The sequence below is a fragment of the Drosophila navojoa genome, chromosome 3 (genome assembly GCF_054131105.1).
Source record: "Drosophila navojoa isolate 15081-1374.11 chromosome 3, UAZ_NAV_1.0, whole genome shotgun sequence".
Classification (NCBI taxonomy): domain Eukaryota; kingdom Metazoa; phylum Arthropoda; class Insecta; order Diptera; family Drosophilidae; genus Drosophila; species Drosophila navojoa.
Genome location: NC_142891.1, coordinates 5,583,096 through 5,607,733, shown reverse-complemented (window position 1 = coordinate 5,607,733; position 24,638 = coordinate 5,583,096). Strand labels below are relative to the sequence as shown.

Genomic DNA, 24,638 nt, shown 5'->3' with positions numbered 1-24,638 from the left:
TTTTGCGAACTCCTTTAAAGGTCATGGAGCAGCAATACTGATGCAGTTAAAAACAAAACAAGAAAATTTCCCTTTGCGTTCATCATAAGAACAACTCTTTACAGAAAGCTCTTATTCGGCAGTTGAACAGCAGGGGTATGTCATCGCTTGCCTAGCTCCTGACAGTTGCAATTGATTGCATGCATATGTATGTATGTATGTAGATGTATAGTAACTAATGCAATACTAATAATAATAATATCGTTCATTATACAAATGCAAATTTATACTTACTTTTACAATTAATAATGTGATTTTACAATAATTAATATTTAAACTAAAGTATGTACATATGTACATATGTATATACATACATACATTTTCATATGTACATATGTTAATTTAAGCTTTTTAATATGTACATATATATGTATGTATGTAGCTTATGCAAATATAGAGATGACATACACACACATGCACATATGTATATATGTATGTTTATATGTGAATGGCTAAACTTTACTCATTCTCCTAATAGCCTGAGAGAAGATATCAAAGCTTACGCACATTACAACCACGCACACATAGACAATGCTGCTCACTTTTCGGACTCTGTTAATTTACTTGTCACTTACATGGGAGAGAGTTTAAGTTGCCCAATCTAAAGCTTATTCTAATAGATGACACACATGCACATACGCTTCACTCTCTTTATCCGAATCATGTTGAGAAAGAGCGGTAATGAATGCTGAGACCACACACACATAGACAATTGTGCACTTGGATTCGAGATGTGTTCATTTGGACAGTCAGTTCAGCGTGCACTGTTGAAAGAGCAGGTGTCTTTCGCTTGTCTATTAAAATAGAATTTAGCATAATCCAAATGAAAGCATTAATTTGAAATATTTGTTTGTTTATTTGCATGTTACAAACATGTAGATTATTATGTATACTTTACCACTTAATACAATATAGATATTGATTACCTAAGTCTAGCACTTGAAATACACATTTTGTTCTGGAATCGAATTGGGGCATCTAGCCGTTGTTTAAATGCAGCTTAACTATGAACCTCTAAAGTGCCGAATGAGTATATTGAATAATTTCCTTAGTTGTATTAAACTAATATTTGGTGCCATTCAATGCTATAACTAATATATGTATAGGCGTGTGAATATATGTATGTATATAGGTATATATAATTGTCTTTAAATTTAGTAATATCAGCTCCGCTAGCAGAGCAAAGCAATGTTGCCACTCTCGTTGCCGGCAAGGAAAGCTCGATTAAGTGGCAACACCGCCAGTGAGGTGAGCACGCCCCGAAACGTTTCGGAGCGCAGTTTGGTAATGGTATGCAGGGCATGAGAGTTGCCCACATCCGCGTAGACGCCCACACGATTCCCAGTTGTGGCATAGACCAGGGAGGAGCCAACGCTTTGCAGGAAGTGGGCCGGTTCAGGCGGTGGTCTGGAAGGGATTAAAGAATTATATTAGAATAAATTCTGTAAAGAGGAAAGGTTGATCCTACTTCAACTGATAGTGCAGAATGCCGTCCAGGGCATGCCACACGGCCAGACTGTGATCCAGCGCCGAGCTGATGAGCACCTGATCGCTGGGCGCCGTGAGCTGCAGCAGATCACATTCCATGGGTCGCCAGTTGTTGAGCACGATGCCGGTGCGCGTGTCCAGCTGGACAATGACGCCCGAGGAGAGGCCGGCGGCCAGCCAGTTGCCCGACGGAGCCACCGCCAGGCAGCGCACAGTGGCATTGGGCAAGGCGGCATGACAGACGCGCCACTCATTCACGTACTGCATGCAGCGAGCATCGATGATCCGCACCGTGGACTCGGCTGTGCCGGCGACTACCAGCGGGGAATGTGAGGGCAGGCACTTGACGACGGTGACTGCACTATGCCGCGGCGCATCCAGTATGGCCAGAGGTCGGCCTATAAACGGATCCCACAGATGCACGCCCGAGTCACAGGAGACGACATAGCGCAGGGACTCCAGAAAACTGAGCGAATTGATGGACTTCTTGTGCGCCGTATAGGTAAACTGGCAGGCGGTGCTCTTACGCCCATCGCCCTCGCTGCGCAGCGACCACAGTTTGACCGTCTTATCCTTGGAGGCGGATATGAAGCTGTTCTCGTTCTCCAGCGCGTAAATGGCGCGCACGGAGTTCGTGTGGCCGACAAAGGACTGCAGGCGAATTTGCTTGAGATTCAGCGCCTGGTTGTCCTTCTCGCTGCGCGTCGTCTCGTGCCGCCAGTAGGCCAGCCAGTTGCCCTTGAGGTGCCGTGTGCTGGGCATGTGGTCCAGCTTGTAGGCCACCATATCGAGCAGCTCCATGCTGCTGCTGGGCACCTGCAGCCGATTGCCGACGATCTGGGTGCCGAAGCTATTCGCCGCCGTCTCGCAGGGCGCTGCATCTGTGACATCCACGGGACTGATCCGATTGGCCGACTGGCTAAGCTGTGCCGTGTCCTGGCCAGCGGCTGGCTGCTCGTGCTCGTGGCACAGCGTGAGCACAAACTCCATGTTGCTCAGCGTGCGCTTCATTATGGACTCGCCCAGGAAGCGCAGCAGCGCCAAGTAGGCGGTATGCGCCAGCTCCGGCCCGAACACGTCCCTTAGCTCCTCCTGCGCTCGCTTTTGCTGCCCCGGACCGCCGCTCAGCGAGAGATTTGCCAGATTGCAGCTAAAGTCATTGGGCAGCCCGAAGGCCTTATTGAAGATTAGAAAGAAGGGCGCAAAGAGCGACTGGCACAGATGCTCCCGCGTCATATCCGATCCGATTCGCACGCTCAGCGCATAGCAAGCGTCCAGGAATTTGCGCGCCAGCACCGACCTGCCCAGATAGCCGCTGGGCATGAGCAGATTCGTGGAGCTCAGCAGGCGCAGTATGGGCAGCAGGATGGCATCCAGCAGTATGTGCTGCAGGTGCTCCATAATGCTGGCATCCATCAGGCAGGGCAGCATGTACTTCACCAGCTGCAGCGAGCTAATGATGGCGCCCTCCAGGCTGCCCGTCATGCGCTTCGAGCAGAGCCCAATCAGCTCGCTGATGTGTGGAAAGTACTGCAGCAGCAGGAAGTTCTCCCCATAGAGTGCTGGAAAATTAAAATAGTTTCAGGAAAAGTTGAACGTGTTGAGGGAGTATATACATATGTATATATGGGCATATTTCACCAATGTTTTCAGGCTTTCAATTTGAAGAAGTCGACGTGAGAAAACCTCTTAGGGCATGCTAACTAAACTTCCCTCGAAAATTAGTACATGTATGCCTATGTATACATCCCTCTAAGTAAAAAGAGTTTAGTAGGCTCTATAAATTTAAAGTAAAGTAAATAACTTTATCATATGAACCATCGATTGGTAAGTCGGCGTTCTACAGTGGTTCACTGTTTATTTTTATCATTATTAAATTTTTAAAAATATTTTGCAAACTCGAGAGATTGCTACTGTCATTTGTCATCACGTAAGTATCAGAAGTTATTTTGCCCTAAGCCCTGAGAAATCAAGGTATAATGTTGAATTATACTTCTCTTAATTTAGATTTCCTTTTCCCGGTTGCGAACCACTGTACATAAATAAAAAGTCATAGTCATGGAAACAATATTATTCAACTGAAAGCTGACTTGCTCTACGTCCAATGTGCCTAGCTACTAGAACTTAAGCGGGTAACTAAGCCCTGAGTCAAGCAAGTGTGAAATTTCCGGGAAATAACTTCAATTAAAGCCCAGTAAATTGATTAACAAATAAATATGTCGGAATATTATTGTCAATAGATGATGATATCATCATTATCATTATGCACACAGACTTACCCGCTATCGACATGAGGCACTCCAGAACTCGCGCCGCGCTGCGATCGCCGACGACCCGGGCATTGGCAATGCTGAAGTAATTGAGATTGGAGGCGGCATCTGTTGATGATTCTGTTGGGCTGCTGCTGCTGCTGGCTGCCTCCATCTCGGGCAGCAGATTCTCCTGGCCGACGTAGCAGAGGGAGAGCAGCTTCAGCAGATTGCGCGTAATGTGGCGAGCCGTCAGCACCGGACCCAGGCGATGCGATAGCCAGACGAGACTCTCCGCGCTCATCTCGCTAATGCGATTGTTCTGCAGGGCCTTGGCCTCTGAGATGCGCGATATGACCGACGCCTGCAGTGAGTCAGAGGCCTCGGGGTCTGTCTGGGGCACCGACTCCGCCGACTCATTGGCCGCTGTGCTGGTGACCTGGCTGATCAGCTCGAAGCTATCGACGCTCTTCCTGGAGCCGATATCGCAATCGATGGCGCTCAGCTGGAAGCTGCGTCGCAAGCTGCTCGCGGGTATCTCGATGGTGGGCGAGCGGGGTCCAATCAAGGGCGGGGGCAATGCAGCTGGCGGCGTCTGTCCTTGGCTCTGCAGTGAGAGCTTGTCCGGCGAGAGCTTGGCGCCGTACATGAGCTCATTGATGGCCAGCTTGTCGGGTGAGCTGCCGTCGGATTCGCGTGCCTCCTCCGCAATGGCCGTGGACGAGGGACGCATATCGAAGGAATCAATTGATTTGTTCTCCTGATCCTCCTCGAATGTGAAGAGCTCTTCAACGTCTGGCTTAGGCTCCGCCTGTACGACTGGCAGCTCCTCGGCGGCATAGCTGAGATTCTTGCTGGTGCGCCGACTGCCCGCGCTATGGTAGTGATAGCCATTGCCCTGCTCCGGCTCCTTGTAGCCACCGACGGCTTCGATAAGTGGTGCAATGAAGTGCTGCAGAAAGCAGCGCAGTCCGAAGCGCACGATCAGGCGCAGCAGGAAGCTGTGGTGATAGAGCTTCACAGATTTCCTAGACTTGAACGAGCTGCTCGAGGAGAAGCGCAAGTGTCCCCCATTGTTGTTGCTGCTGCTTGTGCTGCTGTTGGCCTCGTCCACCAGGGCGCTGCTCTCCACGTCGTACAGCTTCAGCAGGGGCTGCAGCAAATGCTGCTGCGTCTGCGCAATGCCTAAGGCCTGCGCCACGGGATCGAAGAGATTCCAGGCCGTCAGTATCGATGTGCGCTCGTCCCGCAGCAGATCTATGATGTGGGGCAGCAGCAGCTCCACGGGTGCAAACTGCTCGTAGGCATACGAGAGAGGTTCCAGCAGGCGGCGCACATGGGCACAGGAGGACATCACCTTGCACTCGGCTATCTTGCGCTCGAAGAGCACCCGCTGCCGGTCCAGCTCGGTGTAGCGGGCACACTCACTGCCGCCGCTGCAGTTGAGATGTGTGAGCAGGTCGAGCAGCTCGAAGTTGAGCTGGAAGGCGTGCAGGGAGCGCACAAACGCATAGACCGCAATGTAGTGACTGGGAAAGGGCAGCAGCGCCAGGCTGAACATCGGCTCCAGCAGCTGGGCCGCACTCGTCGGCACGGGTAGACCCGGCATGGGATCTTCTTCGTTGCGCTCCAGCTGCAGCAGTTGACGCACCACGCGACGCACCGGCATCGGCAGCTCCTGGCTGTGGATCTGGGTGACTGTGCGGCACGCCGCCAGCCGGCACTCGAAGCTCGCACTCGGCCCGTTGCTGGTCAGCAGCGGTCGCAGACGCTGCATGGCAAACAGCTCCACAATGAGGCAGCCCAGCACCTGCAGCTCTCGCGTCCGGCAATCGCTCAGCAGCTGCTGCAGACTCTGTTGGCTTCGCGCCGGCGGCACCAGCAAATTCTTGGAATTGGTCTCAATTGCGCCATCGAAGGCGAACAGTTGATTCGTGAACGAATGCTCCGCCGAATTGTGCTCGAACAGCAAGTCGCTGCTTATCATCTTCTCCTCTGGATTGGCCGGGGCGCGCTGCTGTGGGAAGGTGCGCGCATAGAAGGTCTCCAGCGTCTCCAGCTGCTGCAGCAGCAGTGCCGGATTATATTGCTCCGGCAGCTCAATGAAATTGGTCATATTGTAGAAGTTGGAGCCGGAGCCCGATGGCTCATCGCTCGGGCGCAGCGACATGCGCGGTGAACTGCTCTCCATGGAGCCGCTGCTCTTGCTGTTGGAGGCTGCGTGCAGGTTATCGCTGCTTCTGGCCAGGCGCCTGTTGGTGTGGCTAATGTTGTTGCCATAGAGCTGGGACATGCGCGGCGCCGTCTTGTTGAACCAGGGCGACACATACCGACGCGGCGGATGGGCCTGCGTGAATAGCTGCACAATGCCACGCTGGCTGAGATTACAGTGCTGATCCACGAGGCTGAGGCAGACATTTTTGGACTTAATGGCCGCCTTGCCGCTCAGCTTGTAGCTGTACAAGAAAGAAATATGCATGTGAGGAGAGAGTGTCCAATTGAAGCGCTAGCATGGCTTACCCAAAGTTGAGGTCAATCCAATGATGCAGTCGCTCGCTAACGTGCTGCGACTCCAGCGCTTCACGATGCTTGCATATGAAGTCCTCGGGACATGTGGCCCACGCCGGCAGCTCCAGATCAGGCAGGTCTTCGTGTATGCTCTTGAATATCATGGGATCCGAGTAGAATTCGGGTATGCATTCGTCGGGCGTCCATTCCTGGAGGCGCTGTATCGACACCGGATACTCGGCGGGCACCCAAATGGGTCGCACATGGGCGCAGAGTATGGACTGAGGTGTGCGTCGTGCCATATAGACAAAGTACGTGATCTCCGAGAGAAAATCGGAGACATGGTGGGCCACCTGCAGCTGCTCCACAGGCGTCACAGCCTCGGCAGTCGCGTGCTGGCTGCCATGCGTATACATGAGATCCAGATGGACGTCGCCCTTGTTGAGGCGATACTTGCTTTTGGTCAGATCACGCCAGTTGTGGCCGTTGCGGGCCGCAAAGTCCGTGACCCAAGGCATTATGTGGTGATGGGCAGCATTCGTCAGGCTTCTGCCACAGGCATTGTTGAGTATGGTTAGATAATCGAAATTGGACAGTTGTCCATTGCACCACATTTCGCAGTATTCGCGGAGATTGAACTGAGCCGGATCGTAGGCCAGCTTGAGATCGATGGTGCTGCTGGATGGCAGCTGTTCGGGTGAGCTGGGCAACTCGGGGCAGCTCAGTGGCGACATGTCCACCGCTGGCGACTGCTCGCCCATTAGTAAATTGCACTGCAGGCGCGGCAGCACCTGCAGCCAGAGATTCTCGCGTAGCATCACATGCTGCAGTCGCAGATCGCCCAGGAACAGGCCCTGCGACTGCAAATACCTTGACAGCTGTAACAGCTGGTAGATGATAAATAGCGTCTTATTGTATCCCCGGCCCAGCAGGGCGGGGCTGTAGCTGATGCAGTCATAAAGGCTGCACTCCAGCGCTGGCGGATAGTGAAAGATGCAGAAATGTGTGCTCGTCTCGATGGCCACCAGAGCGGGCAGCACATTGGCATGACAGTCGCCCGTCAAGTTCACATCAGTGTTAGAGATTCCATCACCCTCCTGTTGACACAGTATCACTGGGCAATTGTAGATGCGTTGTATTAGCTCGCGGAGCACCACATCATGTGGCTGAAATCCTCCGCTGTTTGCTGACATCTGCTTGGACTGTGTGCCTGCATTAGACCTGCACTGCTTGACGTGAGCGCCTGCATATTGCTTGTAGGCTGCCTCCCACAGCTGCTTGAAGTTGAGATTGGCTACATTGGCTACAGCTTGTGAGTAACTCAGCGGGAAGTGTGTATTATCACCGTTCGCTCCTCTTGCTGGCAAGGGATGGACTTTGCGTTGCGATTGCTTGCGATAAGTTTGCACCAATATGCGCGTCCAGGGATGCTCCAGTGGCCCCGTGGGATGTGCGCGTCTATCCAGCTGGGGCCAGGCTGGGAATTGAGAAAGCTTTCGATGACGTTCCAACGCTTGCAGCCAGCCCTTATCGCATATCAGCTTATAGAGGCCGTCGTCTGATTCACAGACAACATGTTGAGGATTAATACCGATTTCTAGCCATATCGCGTCGTCGCTATCGCTCATGTCTAGGCCTCCGACATCCACCTCCAACTATATGAAGTTACTTTCAACACAAAAACAATATGACTTGTGCAAAAATAGAGATGGACATGAGTTACAAATTCTGTGTACGATAGGTAGCATGGATGAGCCAAACGATATATTTGAGTATAAATAACAATTAAATAGTTAATTAAAGAAATAACTCATAATCATAACAATATTGTAATTATAATAAAATTGTCGCTATGATTTATTAGAGATATCCTTTGTATAACAGTCATTCACTTGAAGTGCTCGAATTGTATAGCTAAATATTGTGTGATATATCGCAATGTCAATCACGATATTTCGCAACACTATCAGCTGTGCTTGATGAGGCCAAAAAATACCAAACAAAAACGATTACTAACTGATATATTTTTCGATAATATTGATAATATTTTTCGATAACGCTTGAAATTTATTAAGCTTGAAACATCTTGCACGTTAAACGTATAGCATTGTACACTTTCACCACTAAGCCATCAGTTAAAGGTTAAATCGACTTATTTCTGGGTATTTAGAAAACCACTCGACGTCAGGTCAATGGCCAACAAATTTGTGTCGAGTTCAAAAGGCCGACAGCATCCACAATGCTGCGAAAACACTTGATGATATCTTGTTGACTGGTCGCACAAGCCAATGCCATATTATTGTTATTATAAAGAATCGCGCAAAGAAAAACAAAAGTATATACACATATATACATAATATATATATGTATGTATAAATAAAGTTTGTTGTTTGCGGAACAGCAAATGAGAGAAGTAATCTGTGTTAATTCATTGCATGGCAATCTACTGCAATGGGCGTATTTTCACTTTCATCGCTTCGTTATCAGCAAACTGTGATTATTATTCGCTTATGTATGCAAAATCTGTATATGAAGCAAAAAGTTTAATGAAAATATGTGAACAAGACACAAGCATTCTTGCTTTTATTTAAACAAATTATTAGGCACATGAAACTATTACCAGTGTACTGCTGAAAGGAATTTTAACATGTTCCATTTGATTTTAGATTTCAATAAAACGGATAACAGGATATGTTTGTTAATGCTTTTCCTTTATTCTTCTTCTTCATGGATTTTTGTTTCACATGCCGCTTGCCTCGCGGGCAGTCTAATCTTATAAACAAACGTCTGCTGACTTGAGATTCTATGCTACCTTTATTTTTATTATTGTATTCGTAAATATTTATTTACTTTTGCCCTGCTGTCGGCAAACTTCACTTGAGCACATTATTACACCTGTTCGTAAGGTCAAGGTGTTTCATTGTTTGACTCGCTTTCGTTGGTGTGTGTGTGTGTCCGTATTGCTATGCATGTGTGTGTGTGTGCTTGTATTTAAATTAGTTACTTTTATCACACATTTGCTGTAGAGCCCACCAAATGAAGCCATTATAACAGGTAAATGTAAAGACTGGGTCATTCAGTTATAGAAGAAAAACCGTTAATGGACAGACAAATAAACTCTCGATAGGAATACTCAAATATTGAATACTCTACAGTTGGATATGATCAGGAAAACTCTCAAACATCACAAGACATCGAATGCACTTCACTTCCGTCTTAATAAAATGCCGGCTAAAAATACATATATTTTAACACATTAATTCATGAGAGATGAACCTGAATTTGCGATTTCATAATGCGTGACGCCCCCAGCTACTGCATCGGAATCCGGCTGAGTTTATTAGGAAACGCTCGAGCAAATATTTAAACGCACAAACGCTTCAATTAAATATTTAACTCCGTTGACAAGCGAACAGACAGTATTTGCGTGCTAAAGGTTCTTACGGCTTTTCACACTTTTAATGACTTGGGTATATTAAATTTTGTTTTGTATGCATATTATATGTGTTGTGCACAGGTGTTTACAGGCTTGCCTCCCTGATTTAGTTGAGGGATTTTTTTTTATAAATTCTTTATCATATTTGTTGTACTTGTATTTGATTAGTAAATAATATAATTGGTTCATTTAAGTGTTGGGAAATTCACTATATAATTTATGTGTGTGTGTGTGTGTTTTTAAAGGCTCTATAAATGCAATCGAACCATTAATGAGCCGCAGGCGCAATTAAGATATTAAGATATTACGAATTTCGATGACACACCTACTAAAAGTAACAGCTAAGAATATTGCAGTCGGGCTTAGACGACTGCATGATACTCGTTTAGGGATTGTATAGCAAATATTTATAATATTTGTAAAAAAAATACCAAGATTTTCGTAGTTACCTCGCACTCTGTGGGTGTATGAAAAATGTCTTACAACCTTATAAGATAAGATTAAGCAGCATATATTGATATATATGCACAATTTCAAGACTCTAGCCAAATAGCTTAACCTTCATGAGTACGCACAGATAGTACGCCCATATACCCATTTCACATGAAAGCAAAAGAAAAACAATAAACACAGTTAGAGCTACATTCAGATGGGTGAATTGGCGGCGTGCGACTTCAATAAACTGAATCACATGCTGTCAGATTTATATCGGATATATGCTTCACCATTGTGCCCCATGTCGAAAATAGAAACCCTAAATCTTATCTACTTCTGGCTGCAGTGGAGTGCGGTGCGAGCCTTTTTCAAGTCAACGAAGTCAACGATGCTCTGCGGTACAAAAGTCATTGCTGGCGCTATAAAGATTAGACTACTATTAGTACCGCTGTAAACGCTATATTTAAGATAGCAAGTTCTAGTTGGCTTTACGACATGTACATAAGTTAGATAATGCGGCTGAAGGAATACCATTTGCTAAACTGAAAAACACAATCAAATGGAAAATAATTGAAAAAAAAAAAAAAAACCAAAAACATAACGGCAGGGTAAAGATCAAATCGTGCTAACCGATTCCAATACACACATATGTACACCTCATATAAACACCTCAGTTTTAGTTGACAGCCTTCAATTTGCTGGCACTCTCCTCTAGATTACTAAAGTCAACTCTTGAGTTTGATAGCTAGATAGGCAATTGTACGTGTTCCACTCCAGCCAAAGTAGTTCAAGTCTCGTGACAACTTTTCATGACAATTCCAAATTGTGGATAATATCTGAACTAACTAGGCAAGTCTGCTGAAAACCTGTGCTAGCTTTTACTGGCCGCGACCCTCAAAATGTCAATAGCTGTCTTTGTGGCAAGCTTTTTTAATTGCTTAAGTATTAACTGGTTTCTCTCTCTGTCTCTTTCTCTCTGTCTTTGTATGGTGGTTACCCTCGTGAGTTATGACCTCTTCTGAAAAAAAAAATTGTTCACTTACTTTATTTCGGTTCACGTAATGTTCATGGCATAATTTCTTAGTTGTATAACTAAAGATAAATATTAAAAAAAAAAAATCCCGTACTTTTGGCATATTTTATAGAATTTCTATTTATCAATTTGTATTCGTTAATTCCCAAACGATTAAGAGTCTAGTTTTAGATATATGTACATATATATTATCATGTAATATGATTATAGTGGTAGAGCTAATTAACATGAAAGCCAGACAAAAGCTTTTGCTAATTTCCAAGAAAAACAATATGAAATTTATATACAAAAATAATTAAAATATTATATACTTACATATAATAATGGAGCTATAATATAATATAATTTGGCATTTATAATATAATATCATAAATATTGTATTATAATATTATATTATTGATTTATGTTTAATTATTATAGTTTTGTTATGAAGCTCAAATGATAAATTTTGTATTAAATAAAAACTAAAAAATTAAATAAAAACTAAACTATTTTCTGATATTTTGCGACAGATCTCATGAAGGGTATCATAAGATTTTGAGGTATTTCTTTTCAATTTCAATTAGCATATAAAATTATACAAATAATTGTAGCTGAAAAGTGTAAATTATTATTTATCTATTTTTAAAATGCTTTAATCACCTACTAACTACTGCTAGCTAGAATAATATTGTAATTGAATTAAATTTGAAACTAGTTTTCTCGTTTTTCCCCCTCAGCACAGTTCGATGTAACCTAAATACAAATATTATAAGCACATACATACATACATATACATATATAGAATCGATTCGAGCTGAAACTTCTTGAGAGAAACAAGGTCAGGGGCAGCAGTGCACACTTGAAGTCATCTCTTAATTATGATTACGATCATGATCATTACGAATATTTACAGAGACAGTGACATATGGCAGCAAAGTGTGATCCAGCTGCTGTGCGGGGGATTTCCTTGCCCTGTCCCAATATAAATGAGAGTGTGATTCGCAGTTGACACTTGAATATGGGAGACGTTTCTCACTGACATTGGGATTGCACTGGGCCATTACTTTTGACTTGAAGAGCTAATCAAGTGCACATTCTGCAGCTCTTTCTCGACCAGTGGCGTCTGCCTGCCTTGGGGCGAGGGCATAATCGATATGCCCTCGAGTTGTTTTGCCTACGCCTTTCGCTGCTGTCTTAATTGACCCAAGCGCTCAATGCGGCGCCTATTGGAGCTCGGTTCGAGTTACAGTTCCATCAATTCAAAGGGTCACAGTCCGCACTCTACTGATTGACAAAACTCTAGCCGAGACGAGCGACAGAGCCATAAATAGACGGCCATCCATAAAGGCATTTCATTTCGTAGGCCTCAATTAATTTGCTCGAATAAATAACGCAAAATACTCGAATGGAAGTTAGATATTGAGAGTATGAGCAGTCTGAGCCCATTTTTGTATTATATGTATGTATATATATATATAGGGCATACCAGTTGTAGCCGGAAATATTTTCGGTCATGGACACGAGGATAGCGGTTTTAGCCGGATTTGGGACTTTACATGGAAATATACCCGGCTTTTGCATTCATTTTCAGAAATACCCTAACTTGAGGGCTTTGGTCGATTTGCTGCCAGACAGTTTTACGAAATTAATAAGTTGTTAATTATATTATTATAATTAAATATATGATATAATATGTTGGTGACATTTTGTTTTTGGAAACTGAGACTTGTTAATATAAAATATTATTAACGATATATATTTTAGTTAAATGATTCAGCATCATAAAAACATAAAAAACAATATTTAAATATTTATTTAAAATTAACCAAATTTAAAATTCGTTTCTGAAACAGTTAAAAAATAAAACAATAAAAAATATGTAAATAAAAAATAATAATAACAAAAACAAATACAAACAAACAAAAAACTAAAATTAAATATAATAAAAAATTAGATTTAATAAAAAAAGTTTTTAAAACATTTGTTTATATTTTGATGATTATTTATATATTATATTTAAAATTAAAAATCATAAAAACGGGTTTTAAAATAAAATATAAATAAATTAAAATTAAAAATTTAATAAAATATAATAAAAATAAATTTAAAAAATTATAGTATAAGAATATATGCATAATACTCCGAAAAATAAAATTAAGTACTTTAAATATAGTTTATTCGTTTTATAGTAATTGATATATATAGGGTATTTGATATAAGTCATACTTGTGTGATATGTTCTTTCGATGGATATTTGGCATAATTTTTGTTGATTAAAATGATGTACAAACAATTCAATTTCAATTGCAGAATGGCTCTTTATGATCTGGTATGCTGCAAGTCAGCAGGCCAATTGAAGAACCAACAGCAACAACAATAATAACAACAACAATGAAGATCATCACACGCAGCTCAACCGAACTGTCTGTCAGATCGTTTTGGGATTGGATTGTGTCACATGCGTGGGTCATTTGATACGTCTGTCTGAATGGAGGAGGCGCTCTTTAATTTAAGCTGTCGACATTCATTGAGCCACATACATGTAGAGTTCTTCAGGGTTAGCTGGGGAGGGCAGGAGAGCGAACCATAAATATACTGATAGCATTAGCAATTAATAAATATGTTTTATTAGTGGCCGTTATTATCAATTAATATGCCATTTCACATTTGGGCGCTTTTAAAAATATTTCTTAGAAATGCCATAGATGTATACATATAGATCATATATATATAGTATTATAATATATCATATAGTTTGCAGTTTGTCAAGTGCTTGCTCTTGATTATCAGACTCTTGTTAAGTTCAATCGCTGTTCGTTTGCTCTACAGCCTGAACAAAGTGTGCCATTGATAATAAAATAAAAAACTTGGCTGATAAACCTGCAGCGCTGGTAATACACACTTACAGAGAAATATACATATGTATATACATATATAGGACATAATACTTAACTGTCGCCAAGCACCGAGCCTTTCGCTTGATAAATAATCTATAATCCAAAGCCGATTGTGATTTGTTTTAATCTCAATAAATGTACATAGTTGTGGTTAATACATATAATAGAGGTTTTCGAAATCTAACGTAGTTAGATAACGCTCGTATTTGATTGTCTTTGGCATACGGATCACGTTGCGCCTATAACAATTAAACACTGGCAATGATCATTCATTTAGATCGCTCATTTACTGGTTTTAGGCCACAGCTCGAGTAGCGCTTTTCAAAGAACTATGCAGTAAATAATACTTTTGCAATTAATATATATATATACTAGATATATCTAATGTATCTATCATAACTCAACCGCAATAAACCGAACAATTTGCACCAAGCTAATGTCGAATATTGTAAAACAGAAAAAATCAAAAACAAAAACAAAATTAATACTGCTGTAAACCAATTTTGGTTAGAATTATAGATGTAGTTGCATACTAGCTATATAGTAGTACATAGCGTGCTCGCTCAACTAATAGTGAAACCATTCACTTTAGCACCCAGCTAGAACCAGCTACGAACACCTCCTCCGTCTCCAGCTGTCTCTCGCCCCTCGCCTAAAAATATGATTTAATTGCATTTCACAAAGAAAAATACAAAGCAAAAAAACTAAAATATTGTACTAGTTAGTTTTATTTTGTTTTGTTTCGTATTTGTAAGAGATTTGGCCGGCAAACGTTGTTGCACGTATTGAATACTCTGTTTTCGATAATGGACCTTTTCTTTGACAGCTCGTCATAAATTAGCTGAAAGTAATTAAGCGGGATCCCGCGTGGGAAATTCCAGACTAGCCGAGTACCCTTAATATACAATACTAACTATGCCTAATGGACTTTACATTTATGTTGCTTTATCAAAAAAATGATTTGTATTCAAGATGAGTATCAACATGTGAAATTTGATAGCTCTAACTCGTATGGCTCCATAATTATGTTGAACTAATAGATATGTAAATCGATTTATGTAGATATAGAAGAGCTGATAGTAAAATTAAGGTGTGTTTAGTATAGAAAAATAGATATTTCACATTTTTATGGGAGTAGTTTCTAGAGTGCAGACAGATGTGTTAGATTGATCTAGTTAGAGTTTTTGCCCATATATTTATTCCATGGCATGTATACCCCATGCCTTAAAATGTTAGTAAGGGGTATCATTTATATAATTGATTTAATTTGAAGTTTAATGACCATTTGCTACGGTTAAACCCTTGTATGTAGAGCCATGGGTACTTTAGTATAGTTGTTTGTTCTATAATATTTGTAGCGCGTGTTCGATAAGTACATGATTCACTGCGAAAACCCGTTAAAATATTCAATGCAGCTCCAAATCGAAAGTTAAATGAAACGAAAATGAGTTCGTACACAATGAGAAGTATATAAACATAAAGTTCCTTGGGCGGGAACGCACGGAGCATGTGAAAGACGTCCACGACGACGATGGCGATGGCGACAACGACGTCGTTGACCACGAGGACGGGCAATTCGGCCAGATAGCGATTTTTATGAGTGGGGTCTCTTAAAACTATATAAGCGTATAGTGTGTATCGGCACACACACGTACATGCAGAGCTTGCGATTCCTTGACGCATTGATCGACGCTGGCAGTGACGCCAGCAGCAATAACTCTCAACAGCAGTTGAGAGCAGAGCAGAGAAGCAGCAGCAGCAACTGAGCAGCTGAGCAGACTGAGCTGCGCAGCAGCAGCAGCAGCAGCGCTTATCTGTTCGCATATAAACTAAAGTCAGTGGAAATAATTTCTCATTTGAAATTTAACAGCCGACGTGCGCGGAAGGCAGAACAAAAGCGCGGTAGATCGTGTGGTGTGAAAAACCGCTAAAACCAATAAACGACGACAGAGTAAAAGCACTCACACCAAATAAGAGACGAAGTAGTAGAAGAAGCAGCAGAAGCCAAAACTAGCAGCCGCAGCAGCAGCAGCAGCAGCGCAGCAGCTAAAGACTGAAGAAAAGCCCACAAGAAGTGCGTGATTCCAGTGCACTTTCATTGCACATTCCAGTCTCGTGCGCGCAGTTCGATTCGAGTTGCCGTTGCGTGCGGTTCTTCATCGCTGTCTCTCTGTCTCAGTGTCTATCTCTCTCGCTTCCTCGCTTCACACTGTCTGCCGCTGTCTCTGTCGTCGCGTTTTGCTTTCGCTATCTGTCCTGTTGCGCGTGCGCCAAAAGTGAAAAGTGTATCAAAGCAGAATTAATAAATAAATCGTGTGCGCCGAGGATCTGTGCGGCCAAAGTGTGAATTATAATTGTTTTCGCCGCAGCGAGCAGCGTAATCCGTAACCGTGGCGAAGGAACTGTCGAATTTGTTAACATTACAACAAAATACGGCTGAGATGACACAACAACCGCAATGGGGCATAAGTTTATCAAAGTGTAAGTGCAATAAGAATCCAATTGGAAGTGTTTGAAAGTGTGGGAGCAGTATGCTTGTTGAGTGTATGTGTGTGTGTGTTGTGCTTTGAATTGGGAATTCGAAATCAAACTCAAATCGGATTTCGAATTCGTTGAACTCTGGCTCGACATTCTTATAATGTATTTTGTTTAATTATTGCTCAACCGACATTGACCGACAACAACAACAACAAAAAAACAGTAAATTGAATGCAAACTTAACTTTTAAGTGTACATACCTTATATATATATGTATACATATGTATGTATGTATATCGCATAAAATAAACAATGACAAACCATTTTTTACTTCTCTGCATTTGCACTTCCGATTCAGTTTTTGTTTTGTATTGTTTTTTTTTTTTTTGTATTCCGTACATGTTTTGGTTACGGATGCGATTCTGTTTGATCTTTGTTTAGGTATAGCATTATATGCCAGGCACGCGTCAACATAATCATCAATAATCTTGCGGTCAATCGATCTCTAATTTGCCTATTTCTATGTACAAATGACGATGTCTGGCATCGAATTTGCATGTGAATCAAGAAAGGCGAGACAATGACGACAACAACTCAAAGAAAAAAAAAAACAACAACATAATTAAAAATAATAATAAATAATAAATAAAAAATTACAAATAAATAAAGTAAAGCCGTGCTTAATTCTGAGAGTTCTTGGAATTTCAGAGCTGCCTACGCATGTTTGTAGGGTGCACAGCATTGAGGCTTATTGTTTTACACAGGCCATTTGTTCAACTACAACGTATTTCTATATATCTACAGCAATATTTAAATATACTTATACTACATTTAAGCTACAGCCCAGACATGTATTTACCTTACTTGGCAATTTATGACCGAATTTATCGAAACGATGTCAAATAAAGTAGCAAAACGTGTTCATATATATATTCGTGAATTCTTGAATTTTTGAATTTTTTATGCCAGGCAACTCGTCTTTTACGTATATTTATATTTAAGGTAAATAAAGCTGATTATATATTTGCAAAATTATAAATAATTTATATAAACAAAAATTACCAATGCATCTCTTGAACGGCACATTTTTTTAAGGCCTATACAAAAAACTTAAAGTGTATAAAACTTTTTTTGTTTAGTTTCCAGATCTAGTTTTTTTTAGTGCTGGCAAACGTTGTCGACTTATATATGATATTTATAGTAATATCTGCAATAATATCACTATTTGAATTCTAAAGTAGAGTCTAAATCTAGCAGATATCAAACTCGAGTTAAAAAGAAGCGAATCAATTAGGCTGCAAATAAAATTTTTGTTGTGCCCAAGCAATTATCACCAACCTGTTAAAATCTCTTCAAAAATTTAAAAATAAATATGTAGATGTACATATGTATATAAACATATCTTTATATAAATTCTGTTGCTGCTTCAATGGGGCAACTAGCGTTAGCGGGTGACCTCCTTATAAAGCCAATGCTCATTTCCTTTCCATTGTTTTATTTTCTATCTGTCTTTTTTTTTTTTTTTGGGCAAGGTCAATGTAATAAACGAGTTTTCTTTCTCTGCTTTTTTTTTTTTACTCTGCTCCAATGCGTTCCCTTCCTTCATAATAAGACTGAAAGTCTTGGGCAAGCATTTCTTTTGTAAGAACTTAAGCACATACATATAAATATATTAAGATGATATATGGATATGTAGTATATATCTCCGAAATGTTGCAATGCTTCCAACTGGAATGTATACCTATATATTTTTATCAGCTTCAGCTCGAGTGAATATATTTGTCATATGCAAATCTTTATGATTTTGTTAAGGTTGAAAATAGTGGAAGAAAAATGTTTATTTGTTTTTATTTTGCTGTAAACGTGAGTTAGGTGCTTAAGTAGTTTTCTTTTGTTTGAATGGGTTTCTTGACACTTATGATTTATTATCCAGCATGTGTCATTGCCTCTATAACATAGCACATAGGCTTTATTTAGGTCTAACGTAGGCTTAGCTCTTGGATTCTGCCTGACATAGTTGCGATATGCATGCTTGGACTCATTGAACTCTTCAACTTTTCCATGCCTTATCCGCAGTCGAACTGGATCAGTGCACGCATATCATATAAATATATGTACATATACACAATGTACTTCAGCCTCGTGCTTAATTTTCGCAAGAATGAGTGTGTAAAAAGTCGTGTCTGAAGAAATTGCACAAAAATGATGTCGTGCTATCGCCAATCACAATATAAATATATAAGTATACATAATAACTGATAAAAATAAAGACTCTGTTAGTTAGGGCTTATCTCAGATCTTTGTCACAGCACAAAGCTCATAATTTACTTAAGTTTTTCCACTTAAAATGCAATTGCAAAGAGAAAAAACTTTAGTATATGCAGCTTGCAAATATATTGTATTCTAGTCAGCTAACTATTGTAATAGCAAAATTGTTTTACGAGGTGCATTCAAAAAGTATAGTAAATTGTATTTTAGTTTTTTTTCAAGCTATATTCAAGAAGTTTTTAAATATATATATATTTTTTTAAATATCTTTGAATATTGAATTTTAAATTTGTAAATACTATTTAAACACACCTCGTTTGCAACTATTATTACAAATTGTTCTTATATATTATATTTGTTATTCCATTAACTAATGAATTTTTAGTGCGGAAATGTACTATACGTAATTCTCATTAATAGTTTATAATAGTAATTACTTATGCTTATCGCATAATACAAATCTAAATGTCTGCGCCTAGTGTAACCATATCTACAGAGCTATCAGCTATCAGATAACCCATCCGGGCATACATAATAAAGAACACAAATGACGGAAGGCTACTAATCGTGATTGAGGATTAGAATCGAGTAAATTATGGCCCACTCCATGATATGATTAGCGCCCCATTTACATATAAAAGCATACCATATATATGTGTGTATGTATATGTATATCTATCTATATCTATGTATATAGAGCCACTGCCGCCTTATCAATACCTTTTCCCGGTTTGTAGTGCCTGGTAATTGGATTGTATTTTATTTGAGAATCGTGTTGCTTATAAATCTTGTGCCGGCTGTCGGCTTTCGTTTCGAGTATTTGTTAAACACTTTGGTAAATATTGAGACATCATTAAATTGTCTGCCGTCCGTACTGGAACTACGTAAATACATATATACATAGATATTATAATTTATGAGTGCTAATTTCTTGTCCAAATAGAATTGCAGCTGAGTGACGTCGCTTAGATTTACTGTTTACTTTTCTCAATTAAACCAAAATCCCATCGTCCTATAAACTGAATTAACAACTGACAGCTGGAAATTGGGCCGGGATGCCAGAGTTTGGTGTAGGGGCAATGGGTGTTACGGCCGGTGCCGATGCCCATGCCGATGCTGCTGACTGAAGCGTGGATAATTATGGGTGCGACAATCAACACATCAACAATACTCAATTTTGTTTTTATTCTTGCTCTAATAATATTGTCATGAATTGGTTAGCGATCAAGAGTAAATAGATAGGCATGCGTCCAGTGGAGCTTAGCTGACTGCATAATACTCATTCACGATGATCCGGTTGATGATCTTTGGTTATCCACCGGAGATATCCAAGTCTATATTGCTGTGGACAGAGGAATAGTTAGAGAAATCCAAAACAAGCCTGGCCTTCCGTAAAACCAGTATACTCCCTTACATTTACTCTCGTTGTGAAGCACAATTGTTAACTCTCGCACGCCCCTATTATTAGTATACGTGTACTGCGTAATGTGTTAATAAATTGTAAAGCTCATTATTGAAAAAACAGTTTTTGAAGCCACAAAAAAAAATAAATGAAAATTCAAAAAAATACACGTTTAACATTAATTTAACCTTGGCATTTCGTAAATTAAAATACAATAAAATAAAATACAAAAACCACCAAATTGAGAAAAGCAACATTCCCAAATTGAAATATCTCAAGAATCGAGCCATATCAATTTGTTTGGTATTTTTATTATGTTTGTGCGTACGAATGTTTTCTGAATTTCAAATTAAAAGCCGAACAATAAAATTGTTAATTGCTGAGCAACTGTGCTTTTATGACTCCTTCCTCGGATTTAGCTACGTTAACTTATCGCGAATAACAAGAGGAATTTCTTAACTTATCAAGACATAATTTCATTTAACAAATTATGATGATATGGCGTCATAAAGACGAGGCTATAATTCAAATGAAAAGTACATCATACATACTAACAATAAATTCATAAATATTTATTTGAGATTATGCAAGTGCCAAATAATTTCACAGTTTTTTCCCACTATTTATCGTTTTTATTAGGCAGGGAAGTTTTGGATTGATGACTTTGTGAAAGGGCATGTCCAGGACGAATGGGGCGTGGGTGAACCTTTGGAGTATATATATCGTTCTTCTGTATGTTCTTCTTTTACTGCATATCCGTTCTTCTATGTATCCGTCTGACATTCTATCTGTCCCTCTTTTTGTATGTCCGTTTATCTGTCTGCATATCTGTTCTTCCGTCTAATTCGCAATCTCCCTGATCCTCCTTCTTCCTCCTCTGCTCAGACCCTCTGTCTCTCTTTCTTCTGGCTGCCCGTCTATCTTTCTATCTAACTGATACTGTTTCTCTCTGTCTGTAATTAAATCTATCCACCTTTCTACTCTGTTTGTTCTACTTGCTGCCCATCCATCAATCTGTCTGTCCGTCATCGCGTTCGTCCTTGTACTTGTTCTTTCCATCAAACTGTCTGTCTATATGTCTCACAACCTTGGCATTACCAGTGAGTGCGCCACAGCACGCGATGATCAGGTTTCTATTCAATTTACATCGTTACACCATTGATAATTTTGTTCAATTAATTCTCTGAAATCAATTAAAATTGTTAGGAATCTTCACTTTCTTAAGCACATCTTAAGTGTTTGTAGAGCTAAGTTGATTTAGCTTTATGGTATATACAAATTAAGATTACTCCAGATCTCTCCACTTTTCCATTTGTGGGAGTACAGGGTATATTCCAGTCGATCTAGTAGCTAACTAGACCATTTTAACTTGATTTATTTATTCTAATTTCGATTACGTGCCTGGCACACATTACAACTTTGCCGCTGACTAATTGAAATGAATATATATGTATGTATGTATATATATGTACGCTGTGGATAGCTAGCAATCAAATTTAATTTGTCATTTAACAGCTGAAAATTGATTTGTCTACTCTAATTGAATAACTTTCAAAATCAGCCCAGCAAATTGGCGATTTATTCACATGCTAACTTTTTTTAGTGCACTTCGCTGGGCACCCACAAATTTGCATTGACGTCAACGAAACTTTTGTACTTAATTGTATTACTAATTGGTAGAATCAATTAACTAAACTTGATCCGAACTCTTGACTCATTTGCAGACTTTGTGTTGCCACAACGTGTGATATTGGCCATAATGGGCTTTCTGGCCATCCTGAATGCCTATACGATGCGTGTGTGTCTCTCCCAGGCCATCACAGTGCTGGTCATCAAGAAGAACAGCACGGAATCTGAAGATGGCGGCCATGCGATCTGTGAAGCCGATGATTTGGATAATGGCGCCGCCTCTGGTAGCGGTATATACGATTGGTCCGAGGAGCTGCAGGGCCTGATTCTGTCCTCGTTCTACATTGGCTACATTGTCACCCATGTGCCCGGCGGCCTGCTCGCCGAGAAGTTTGGCGGCAAATGGACTCTAGGCCTGGGCATTCTATCGACGGCTGTCTTCACGATGCTCACCCCGCTGGCCATACAGCAGGGCGGCTCCGACTGGCTGATTGTGACGCGTGTCCTGATGGGCCTGGGCGAGGGCACCACATTTCCCGCACTGAGTGTCCTGCTCGCTGCCTGGGTGCCAGCCAACGAGCGTGGCAAACTGGGCGCCTTGGTCCTGGGCGGTGGTCAGGTGGGCACGATTATGGGCAACCTGCTATCGGGCGTCTTCCTCGACATGTACGAATGGCCGTTTGTCTTCTACTTCTTTGGCGGTCTTGGCGTCATTTGGTTTGTCATCTTCGTAAGTATCCTCACAAGTTTTTATATTTATATAGAATAGATCATTATTTTCTTTATTGTATTTTATTTTATAAAGTTTCTGCTCATTCTGGAGCTTTAAAATGCAGTATTTATTTAGTATTTTAATTAGTATTTATTTAGTATTTTTTAAATAAATGTCTACACTGTTTTCAAAAAGTTTATTTTTTCTTAGTCCAGTATTTTTTTTGTTATTATATTTTTGTATTACATTATTATTTTTTTGTTCTATTATTAATGGATAGCACTAGTAAAAAGTTTTAAAATTTGCGAGTTTGTTATTTTAATTTTTTATTATCATGAATCTAAATCCAAGTACTGTCATTTAGTATTTTAATACTGCAATTTTAGTATTATATTATATAAATTTTGAATTGGGTTCTAATACTAACTAAGTCAAGGACAACAATTGAAATTCATCAATGTCATTTTCATTTGTTTGTTTTCATGAATGAAATTAGCAATTCTTTTGGTTGAAATTCCTGATCTTTTTTGTTTGACCTAATATTTTAGACTTTATTATACAATCTGCTTCATTCCAGTATTTTTTCTTCTTAACCTGTTCTTCGACAAGTTCATTATAATATTTATCATACATTTTTATGTAAATTTTGTTCGTTTGTTTGTTTTTGAAAATCTAGTATAAACTAGTTATATTCACTTTTTTTAAACAACAAAAATGTCTGTAGCTCAATTGGGTATAGCTAATCCATTTCAAGATTATGCTAAAGTTATCCGGTATTTAAAAAATGATTTAGTATTGTAGCAAGTATTTATAAGCATATTTTAATAAAACTGTAGTACTTAAACTGTTATATGATCAGCTTATAACACAACTGTACTTCATTTGCTTGCAGGTCTTCCTTTGCTTCAGCGATCCCAACAGCCATCCGTTCATCAAGCCCTCGGAGCGCGAATATCTGAGCAGGGAGATTGGAACAATTGGCCGTAACGATAATCTGCCGCCGACACCCTGGAAGGCCATCCTGACCAATCTGCCGATGTTTGCGCTGGTCTGCGCTCAGATCGGTCACGATTGGGGCTTCTATATCATGGTGACGGATCTGCCCAAGTACATGGCCGATGTGCTGCAGTTCTCGATCAAGGCCAACGGACTGTACTCCTCCCTGCCCTATGTGATGATGTGGATCGTGTCGGTGGGCAGCGGCTTTGTGGCCGATTGGATGATTCGTCGTGGCATCATGAATACGACCAACACGCGTAAGGTGATGACTGGACTGGCCGCCTTCGGCCCGGCCATCTTCATGGTGGGCGCCTCCTATGCCGGCTGCGATCGTGTCCTTGTCGTTGTCCTCTTCACCATCTGCATGGGCCTGATGGGCGCCTACTATGCGGGCATGAAGCTCAGTCCCCTGGACATGAGTCCCAACTATGCTGGCACTCTGATGGCCATCACGAACGGAATCGGAGCGATAACGGGCGTGGTGACGCCCTATCTGGTGGGCGTGATGACACCAAATGCCACGCTGCTCGAATGGCGCACCGTCTTCTGGGTGGCCTTTGGCGTGCTCTTCATCACGGCCGTCATCTATTGCATTTGGGCGTCCGGCGAAGTGCAGCCCTTCAACGGTGCAATGATCGAGCCACGCAGCGTCGACTTCGAGGCCGAAGAACGTAAACCTCAGCCCAAATTGAAGGCCCTGGAGCAGAGCTCCTAGATCCAAACAGATCCAAAGTGCCATAGCCTAAGTGCTTCAGTTCCAACCCCAACCATGTGCGTGTGATGTTTTCGTCCACCTGTTGAATTTCGAGAATTTTGTTGTTATGGAACCGCCAGAAGACATTGTTAATGTGCGATCATCTATTGCAATTGCTAGTTTTATAGTATGCCAAAATGTCGGCCCCCAGTGCGCTGTCTAACTAAGTATATATATATATGTATGTCTATATCTATAGTAAGTTGTAAGATTTTAGCTGCAGCTATGCGCTCCCCCCTACAAAACCTCCCAGGCCCTAACTAATCCCATGTAACTTATGCCTGTTATGCTTAGGATAGATCTGCTATCTAATCACCCGTCCCGCCTGC

General features: G+C 41.0%; 2 protein-coding genes and 1 long non-coding RNA gene across 3 annotated transcripts; 2 read left to right on the top strand and 1 right to left on the bottom strand.

The window, feature by feature from the left end:
• Positions 1–1,164: 1,164 nt before the first annotated feature.
• On the bottom strand, positions 1,165–8,027 carry Wdr81 (WD repeat domain 81). Its single transcript, XM_030383749.2, has 4 exons — positions 6,297–8,027; positions 3,807–6,232; positions 1,508–3,089; positions 1,165–1,446 (listed from the first exon to the last, which is right to left on the bottom strand). The coding sequence occupies exons 1-4, from the start codon at positions 7,910–7,912 to the stop codon at positions 1,212–1,214; spliced, it is 5,859 nt and encodes a 1,952-aa protein (XP_030239609.1). The 5' UTR covers positions 7,913–8,027; the 3' UTR covers positions 1,165–1,211.
• A 7,883-nt stretch (positions 8,028–15,910) lies between these two features.
• dmGlut (Dietary and metabolic glutamate transporter) lies at positions 15,911–24,544 on the top strand. Its single transcript, XM_030383772.2, has 3 exons — positions 15,911–16,548; positions 21,940–22,574; positions 23,449–24,544. The coding sequence occupies exons 1-3, from the start codon at positions 16,509–16,511 to the stop codon at positions 24,268–24,270; spliced, it is 1,497 nt and encodes a 498-aa protein (XP_030239632.1). The 5' UTR covers positions 15,911–16,508; the 3' UTR covers positions 24,271–24,544.
• On the top strand, positions 19,467–20,364 carry LOC149091635 (uncharacterized). The gene is made up of 2 exons (XR_016196497.1): positions 19,467–19,697; positions 19,757–20,364. It is a non-coding gene; the product is annotated as an uncharacterized LOC149091635 (long non-coding RNA).
• Positions 24,545–24,638: the final 94 nt, after the last annotated feature.